General features: G+C 30.9%; 1 protein-coding gene across 1 annotated transcript; it reads left to right on the forward strand.

Annotated features, from left to right (window-relative positions):
- Nucleotides 1–7,329: 7,329 nt before the first annotated feature.
- Nucleotides 7,330–8,640, forward strand: LOC114752553 (heavy metal-associated isoprenylated plant protein 27-like). Its single transcript, XM_028941292.1, has 2 exons — nucleotides 7,330–7,416; nucleotides 8,254–8,640. Exons 1-2 carry the CDS (start codon nucleotides 7,330–7,332, stop codon nucleotides 8,638–8,640), a joined length of 474 nt encoding a protein of 157 aa, XP_028797125.1.
- Nucleotides 8,641–9,075: the final 435 nt, after the last annotated feature.

The following is a 9,075-nucleotide window of genomic DNA, read 5'->3' on the forward strand; positions in this document are numbered from 1 at the left end:
TGGCCTCCGGCCATTAATTAAATATCCATCAAATACATGAATCCAAAAGTATGAAGAGGATAATTAGATATGCAAATATAAAACATGGATCCTAGCATAGTAAAATCCATAATCATTCCAAACGTAAGCCATAAGAGGCCTACTAGACTATGCATACCTAAGCCTCTAGCTGCTTTCCTTCAAGACGACCCCAATCGGAAGGTGCTCCTTACAATAGCAAGATTAATAGGATGAGACATAAAGTCCTAGTTTTCAAAGATCACTTCACAACATATACAAATAAGATGATAAGTAGGTAAAATAATACCCTATAAAACAACAATTTAATTTATAAACATACAATCTTAGATGCAACAATCATCATAAAAATATATGTCCTCCCATCCATCGCACTCCTCCTTATATCCCTTTGACGTGGACCCAGACTTGTCATGTGGAGTAACTCTGCCAAAGGTCACTACACCTACTTTAGGACAACAAGCCCCCTCCTGCACCTACATCGTCCAAGAATAGATTATAATGCAAGAGGTGTCTACCCAAGCGTTTTGTACCAATTTCGGGTTGAGAAAAAGGTAGAACTACAAAGGCCTGACAAGAGACCAAACACTTGATCATAGTGTTAGCATGCTGCACAAGCTTTAAAAGTAGTTATCTTTAACATTCAGTCTCAACCTCTACATATGAACCATATGCATCAATACAACATAACAGACTTAGGAATACAATCGATATTGTAATAAAGGGCATACTTTGAAACATTCACTAATACAAACACCACAAGAAAAAACCACCAACACAAACATACAATAATATAAAAAATACTTCTTACTTCACCAAAATTGATAAACTATCAAACTACATACTTTTCCTTCATAAACGCCTTAATCGTAAGTCTATATAATTTGAAAGGGTTTAGAAAGCCTTACAATCCGCAGTGAGTGTATAAAGCAAAGTAATGCCAGTTACCTCAATTCCAAGCTTCACTCTTGGCTTGAACACAAGGCACCCCTTTACGAGCCAGGACATATGCTAATTTATATTACCATGTAGATTATAGTCAAACACAAGTAACAATTAAATACAAAAATCAAAGACCTCAAGTCTCATAACCCACCACAAATCCTACAATCAAACTTCCCAACCCATAGTCAAAATTCTCAATCCAGTATTGTAGTCATTAATTCCTCCACCTAAATAACTCATTATATTCCTTAATCAACCTCAACAACAATTATTCAAACGATCCTCAAGTCACACACATTTAGAATTTCCACCTCCAATATACCCGATATTGAAAAATGATCATGTCAATAATGTAAACTAATTAAAACTCTTATCTATGCTCAATTAACAAAACCCAATCAATAAAACACCCCACATGTCCTATACCAATCATAATCATAGTGGATGAAATCCGCAAGTTTTGGAGCACAAATCAAGTGCCAAAAGACTTGACTCAAAGATAAGAGGAGCTTTCTAATCACCCCCAACCTTGCACTTTCTAGTTACCGATCCCTCATGCATTAGATATGAAAAGATGATTTCCATTTTAATCACCTCATTACCAAATCTTAACAAAATTCCACTTTCAAAATCAAACCCTAACCTCCAAATCCCTCATGAATCAAAATCCAATAAAACTAAACCAATTAAAATTGTTATCTAACCCAAGTAACTCCAATGAACCTAAAAGATTCGGTCATAAACTCAGAAGTTTAGAAATCCTCAAGAACCCTAAAAATTTCAACTTCCAAATCTGAGAAAATCCAAGAGAAAAAGGTGAAAAACAAGTTAGAATCACTTATTTGAAGGTTTGGAAGCTCAAAAATACTCCCCAAGACTAAAAACCACAAATCCTAGCAGAGCTTTTTCGCTTCTCCTCCCTTCTCCTTTTGTTTTTTTTTTTGTGTTTCTAACATTGGTTTTTATTAGCATTTTTGTGTGCTCGTTATAGCAAACCTCACCTTTCACGACGGTGAACTACGCAGAGGAACTAAAAATTTTGAAATTCAGGGGCGTTTGTCACGGTGAACTTCACAGAAGCGATCAGGTCTCCTCTCTATGTTGTTTGCTATGAAGCTGTGGCGAATAATACAGAGAGCATCTTTTGCCCCTCTTATGTGTCATTGGCAGTGGTGAAATACATAGAAAGCCCTACAAAACTGTCTCAAAACAACCTTTAGCTAACGCTCTTTTACTCTGTTAACCTCAAATGACCATTAACACATATCAAGATCATATTACAATCAAGATTAACTACCCCCAAATTCTTGGTTAAAAACCTGGCTGTTATAGCTGGCCGCTGGTCAGGCTCCGATGAGGAGCTCTAAACTTATTTTAAAAATAAAAATCAAAGGGCATTTTTGTAATTTTTTCTGAATTTCAAAATTTCAATTTCGGTTTACTTCTTTTTCTGTAATTTTGAAATGTTAGATGCTTAAATTGGAATATCATAATTTCAAGCTTCTTTATTTAGAATTTTCCCTACATTATACCCTTTTTACTGGGGTTATTACTGACTCTAAACAAATGTGTTTTTCCGTCCATAATTGTCTTTTGGTGTGCCATCAACATGTTTGTCATTGCTTGCAAATTGATTGACAGCAACGCGTAACTAAATGAGACACAAGTATGAGAAAATAGGTCGAATGATAACAATTTGCATGTGCTTGACCCTTTGGATGCTAGGCAATATTTGCACTGGTGGTGTTTGAACCAAACGCAACCCATATTAAGGAGCTACCTAGAGTCTGTTATATTATGACAAAATTGAGGTGAAACTCCTTATATTCATTAAATCAAATTTATTGATAAGTGTACATAGACGTATTTTAACGACTAACTAACTAAATGACAAGTATTCATATTTTATAGGTGAATTTATAAATGCATTTACGAATTTTAATAACTAATAATAACAAAATAACAAGTGTGCATATGAAAATGTACAAATTCTAATTAACAATATAAGAGCTTATATAAAAATTTATAAATATTTTTAGGTTAATTTACAGGTACACATACCCATTTTAACAACTAACACAAAAATAACCAGTATAATTAGGATATTTGACCTAATTAATAAATGCCGACAACTTGACCTAAGTTTTGCTCTATATAATAAAAATTGGTTTTTCTATTTTGTTTCCCCCCTCTATTTATAATTAAAATCACGATATATTTTTTGGAAACAAGTATTAATAATACCCAAACATATGTAAGGTTTTTTTGTTTTTGAGGACAAGTATTAATTCTACTTAGGAATATTCTATATTATGATGATTTACTTAATGACAAAAAGGACGATAAAAATTAGGATTTATATTTATGGACAAAGGAAGTACGACTGAAGACTGTATCATAATCAACAAGCTATTGATTTCTATAGTGATCATACTTACTTGAATTGGGGTCAATCTTATATTCCCTTCATTCTTAATTATAAGTAATATTTAATTAATTCACATAGACTCAGATGTATAATTAGTTAAAATTAATTGATGTTCTTAAAATTACTTAATTTAAGAAAATAATATTTATAATTATATATAATGAGATTTAACCTAGTCTTGCTTATCTCTTCCAATTCATATTTCACTATAAATAATTAATAATATTCATGCCAAGAAAAATATTAAAAAGACAATATTAATTGCTTCATGTATAAATTTTTTTTTTGAACCAGAGACTGAAGGGAAAACCACCTAATGCAGGGCTTCATGTCTAAATTTTATAAATTGATTTGTAAATACAAAGATGAAAGGGAGGGTTACAATCAAGTCCTACAGAAAAGAAATAATTACTAAAAGGTCCCAGTAATAACATGAACAGCTGTAATGACAAGTCCTACAGTGGAGAATAACAACTTCTGAGATTTGTCTTGTAATTTTTTTTCTATCATGAGATTTGATTGTAATTCTCCAAAAACTTCTAAAGTCAAGAATGGAGTGAGGATTTGTTGTTATTATCATCACATGTTGTAGTGCAGAAGCATGCTTGCTCCCACACGTACATTTAATTCTTCTCCTTGGGACACTAATGTATTCGATTGAAGGGGCAGAGATAAAGATTTTAATGAGTTTGATTTGAAATTTTTTTAAAAAAATTGGAAACTTTTAATTAATTTTTATTCTTTTATTTTATATATTTTCTAATATTATTTTATTTTATATTTTTTATTCAACATTTATAGGTTTATTTATTTATTTCTAAATTAATCTTCATTAAAATCTCTTCACCCATCTAACAAAATAAGAAGTTATATATATTGTTCGTTCCGCCAACTTAAGTTTGGACCCAAGCCTTAAGTTCTCCGGTTCTCTTTAGGTTCACACACACACACATTGGGCATATGTAATTATTGCGCACTCCCGCTTCCCCGCCAATAGGAGCGGGGCCAGCAATACTTAAAAGGTGGGGAATCAATGTTTGAGTCGGAGGCTAGTATGTCTTAATGTGTTCCTAAATAAACTTTTTAATTCATTTTTTTACTCTTTTATTTCATATTTTGTTTTTATTAAAATTTTATAGGGTAAAGATGTAAAAATATACATAAACTTTTATCTAAAATGTGTTAATCACTATAAACTTTTTAGAGGTGTAAAAATACTCATGAACTTGTAAAATCAGAATAAAAATAACACATCCTTTAAATTTGCCTAACATCCTTTGCTTTTTACAACTGGACCTTAAAAGTAAAAAAGTAATCCTAACTTGAAAAAGGTAAATGTGTAAAAATACCCATAAAATTTGAGAGAATTACAATATGATCCTAAAAAAATAATTACAAAATAAATCCCAGAAGTTGTTATTTTTTTTATTTTAGAATTTGTCATTATAAGCTGTTTAGGTCATATGATTTTTAAATGAAATTAATGGTATTAACATTATGGGACTAAGAATATACTTAGTAAATTTAAAGAACTTAATCAAATCTCGATGTAATAAAATTAGAAGACTAAATGTATCTATTCACCCTAAAATTATTAATTTTATTATAATAGTACCATAAAATTTAATAATGTTTTTTTGGCCAAAATTGAGAATTAATTTTTTATTTTCATGTTTATGTGTACTTTTGTATCTTTCAAAAAGTATATAGTGTTTGGCGGAGTATAATTAAAATTCTTTTCATCATTATCCTATGTTGTTGTTATTATTATTATTTTTTTAAGTTAGAAGCATTTTGTATTTTGACAACATTAGTGTGATCCCCAACACAAAAAGTAACAATAGTTAGACAAATTTAACTTATGTGTCATTTTTTTTTCTTATTTTATAAGTTTGTTCTTATTTTACAAGTTCATGAATATTTTTACGCCTCCGAAAAGCTTATAGCAGTGAGCACACTTTAAATAAAAGTTCTTGAAATAGTTTTGCACCTTCACCCAATTTTATAATCTCACTTTCTTTAAATTAAACTCATTAAGATTTGTCTCCCTTACACTTCATTTTTCCTCTTGCCAAACAGATCATTAAAGACAAAACGACATCCCCTAAGGGAAGCTAGAAAAGCTAAGTAAGAAAAGTCACTATTCTATGAGATCTTGAAAATGAGCAGCCATGACTTATTTAAAGTATGATTAATTACTCAAGAGACTAATAAAAGATAATTTGTACTAAATAGATAAAACAATAAATAAAGTACAAGAATAATTTTATGAGGATTTGAATGATTACATTAATAAAATAAAATAAAAATTGAAAAGAAAAATTAATTATCACAAAAGAGTTTAAAAAATAAAAGAATAATGCGGTCCAAGTTAAATATCAAATAAAAAAAAAGGCATATGAAAGGCCGTTAAAAATGTGTGATAGATACAATCAATGACTACTGTTAGAGTAAGGCTACGTAGTCCTTATTTTGACGCTTTCAAAACAACATTAAATTTAAAAAATGTTTCGAATACCCACAGTTCTTGTGCAAAAACTTCTATTTGAATCTTAACCCTACATTTAAAAATAAAACTATATATACTTACTATTTATACATTAGGCTTTAATATTTTAACTATTGCACTACGCCAAAAGCTGGTTGCAATGACTTATCTATGGCCTATTTGTTTTGTGGAATCGATAGAAATGTAAATCAACTTAATAATTAGGAATGGAATGTAATGCAAAAGTGATTGCAATAAGTCCATTTGGAATGATTGACATTCTGTAAATATATTTTTATATAAATAATTCAACATAAATTAATATACCATAACCAAAATACTCTTGTTAAGATGGCATGACTGTGGGTCCGCTTCATGGAGGGCGAAGGACGGGGAAGGGAGAGAAGAAGACAGCGAGGTGTTGCGAGAAAACTTTCATATTTAGGGGTGTTTAGATAGAAACCAAATTATAGTTTTAAAAGTGTTTTTACGGTATACGAGATATATGAGGAGGAATTTGTCTCGTTTTACAGAAAAATGCTTCTGAGAAACACTTTTAAGTGCTTATAAACACCCCCTTATTCTATAAGGCTTTTTTTTTTTTTTTGGTTGGGACAACAAGGATCATACAAATTGAGTAATGACAAATCCAAAAATTTGGACCATTTTTGTAGTCTCTCACACACACATATACACACACTTTTTTGGATTATTTAAGGGTTTGTTTGGTTTCTTGTTTTGAAAACAATTTTTTGTTTTTAAAAATAGAAAAACAAAAAAACTTGTTTGGTAAGTTGCTTTTAGTTGATTGTTTTAAAAAACAAAAAACAGTAATATGTTTTTAAAAACCAAAAAACCAAAACAACTTTAATATGTTTTTTTGTTTTTGTGTTTTTTATTTTTTGTTTTGAAAAGTTTTAAAAAAATTTTTTTTCTCACCTACTATCCACCATTTATTATTACAAACGACAACTATCACAGTCAAGTGTGGTTTTCAAAACTTGTTCTAATAAACAATTTTATAAAATTGTTTTGAGAACAAGAAAATAAAGAACAAAAACAAACAAGCCCATAGTATTTTTATTTATTTATTTTTTTTCACTTTTTCACCCTGATATGAAATATGCGCTTTCCAAAAGGGCAGAAGACTCGATACTTTCACTGTGTCGTCCCCTTGCTATACACACCTCCACAAGATGGTAGAATCTTCTAGCTAGCCAATCAAACCTTTAATTAATCTTCTTTATATATTACCAATAAGAGTGTACCTTTAACTCCCCAATGGTCTCAAGTTTTCTATTTCGAACGCCCGTCTGGCTGCAATCGCGTCTGCAATCGACGACGACGCTCTCCACTTTATTCGGTCGTTTCACCAGATCGATGCGCTTTGATGATTTTGATTTCCAACGACCGTCGTTTAGCTGTTTGAGGGTCTCCGATCAGTTTAGAAATGGGAGCTTTGGATGCCATTTCCGACTTTTGCGCTGCTTGTCACAGGCACCATAAGAACAAGTTCAAGAAACGCAAGCAACTTCAGGTATTGTGAAATCGGTTTGTCTACGCATGTTATTATTATAAATAAGTATTAATTACCTTTTTTTTATATAAAATTTATTTTGTAGTGTAAATTAAATTTTGTATTAAGGAATGCTGGAGTAGGGGTAGAGGGGTAGTATTATCAAGTTGGGCAGCATTGATTTAATAAATCTTTAATTTTTTTTATAGTTTTTAAATCTTAATAATCTTTTTAATCATAAAAACCACATGCCCTCGAGCATGCTTATGTTACGCAAGAAGACTCAGTTTTATAAATTCAAAATGATTAAATGAACTTTTAGCAAATGAAATTAGGCTAATAATTGTGAGAAAATATAAAATTTATATCTTTCAATGAACTCAATTTTAAAGGTATTAAAAAACAGTTAAATTACTTATTTGCTAAAATGTATGTTAGTTGCTTAAAGTATCTGTTGTAATTATTTACAGGAGAAAATACTTCTTCGATAAAAACTCATTTAATATATGCATTTTATGCTGAAGTTTTAAATTCAAGATTAAAAAAAAAAAATCATCTAGCAACTCTTACATTACCTTTAATTTGGATAAGAGGAAAAATAGCGGAAAAAAGAATATAAGTAAGAAAAAAATCCCAAAAAAATAGTAAAAATTTTACTATCTTCTAAGATTTTGTTTTTTTAGTATTTTCTCCCCCTCTATTTCTTTTGTTATTTCCCCCTCAATTCAAAGCAAGCCTCAGAATCAAATGGAGTATTAAAATATACCATCAAAATTAGGGAATAAATTATTTATATAGTTATATATATTTTGTTATATATTATGCATAAGGTTCATTGATCAACTAATTAATAATCAGGCGGTGGAGATAAAAGTGAAGATGGACTGTAAAGGGTGCGAGAGAAGAGTGAAGAAGTCAGTGGAAGGAATGAAGGGGGTGACGGAAGTAGAGGTGGACCCCAAGCAAAGCAAGCTCACTGTGACTGGGTACGTGGACCCCAACAAAGTATTAGAGCGCGTGAGGCATCGAACCGGAAAGAAGGCTGAGTTTTGGCCATACGTCCCCTACGACGTCGTTCCTTGTCCCTACGCACCTGAGGCATATGATAAGAAGGCTCCGCCAGGATACGTGCGAAACGTCTTCCAGGATCCAGAAGCTTCCGCTCTCGCACGTGCCAGCTCATTTGATGTCAAATACACCACGGCCCTTAGCGACGAGAACCCCAATTCTTGCTCGATCATGTAATTTTGTTCTTTTCTTTTTTTAAAAAAAAATTATTATAAAATCCTCAAAAATGAATGTAATTACAGAAAGTTTTATAACAAGTAAATCATATGAATCTAGGGCAAGAGAGCTCTAATACTTCACTTTTATGCTCCTTGAAATGTCCAACTGAACTTTCCTCACACTTAAACTTCTATGTTATTAGACAAAAAAAAAAATCTTGAAAATATAAATAAGTGAAAAAAGGAAGACAACTGAATTAACCATGAAACTGTGAAAATTCAAATAAGCACAACTTAAAAACTAAGCATTTAATCTGAATCATTAATTACGTGTAAAGAAACTCATTCACTTAACTCACTAGTGTAGGGGTTATTTTTCATTTAGCTAACTTGTTTAATTACTCTGCCATAAGCTTGCAGTAATTCCAATTCTCTACCACCAATTACATATATG

Source organism: Neltuma alba, unplaced genomic scaffold (assembly GCF_004799145.2).
Source record: "Neltuma alba isolate B1F8T4 unplaced genomic scaffold, ASM479914v2 tig00007437_pilon, whole genome shotgun sequence".
Lineage (NCBI taxonomy): Eukaryota > Viridiplantae > Streptophyta > Magnoliopsida > Fabales > Fabaceae > Neltuma > Neltuma alba.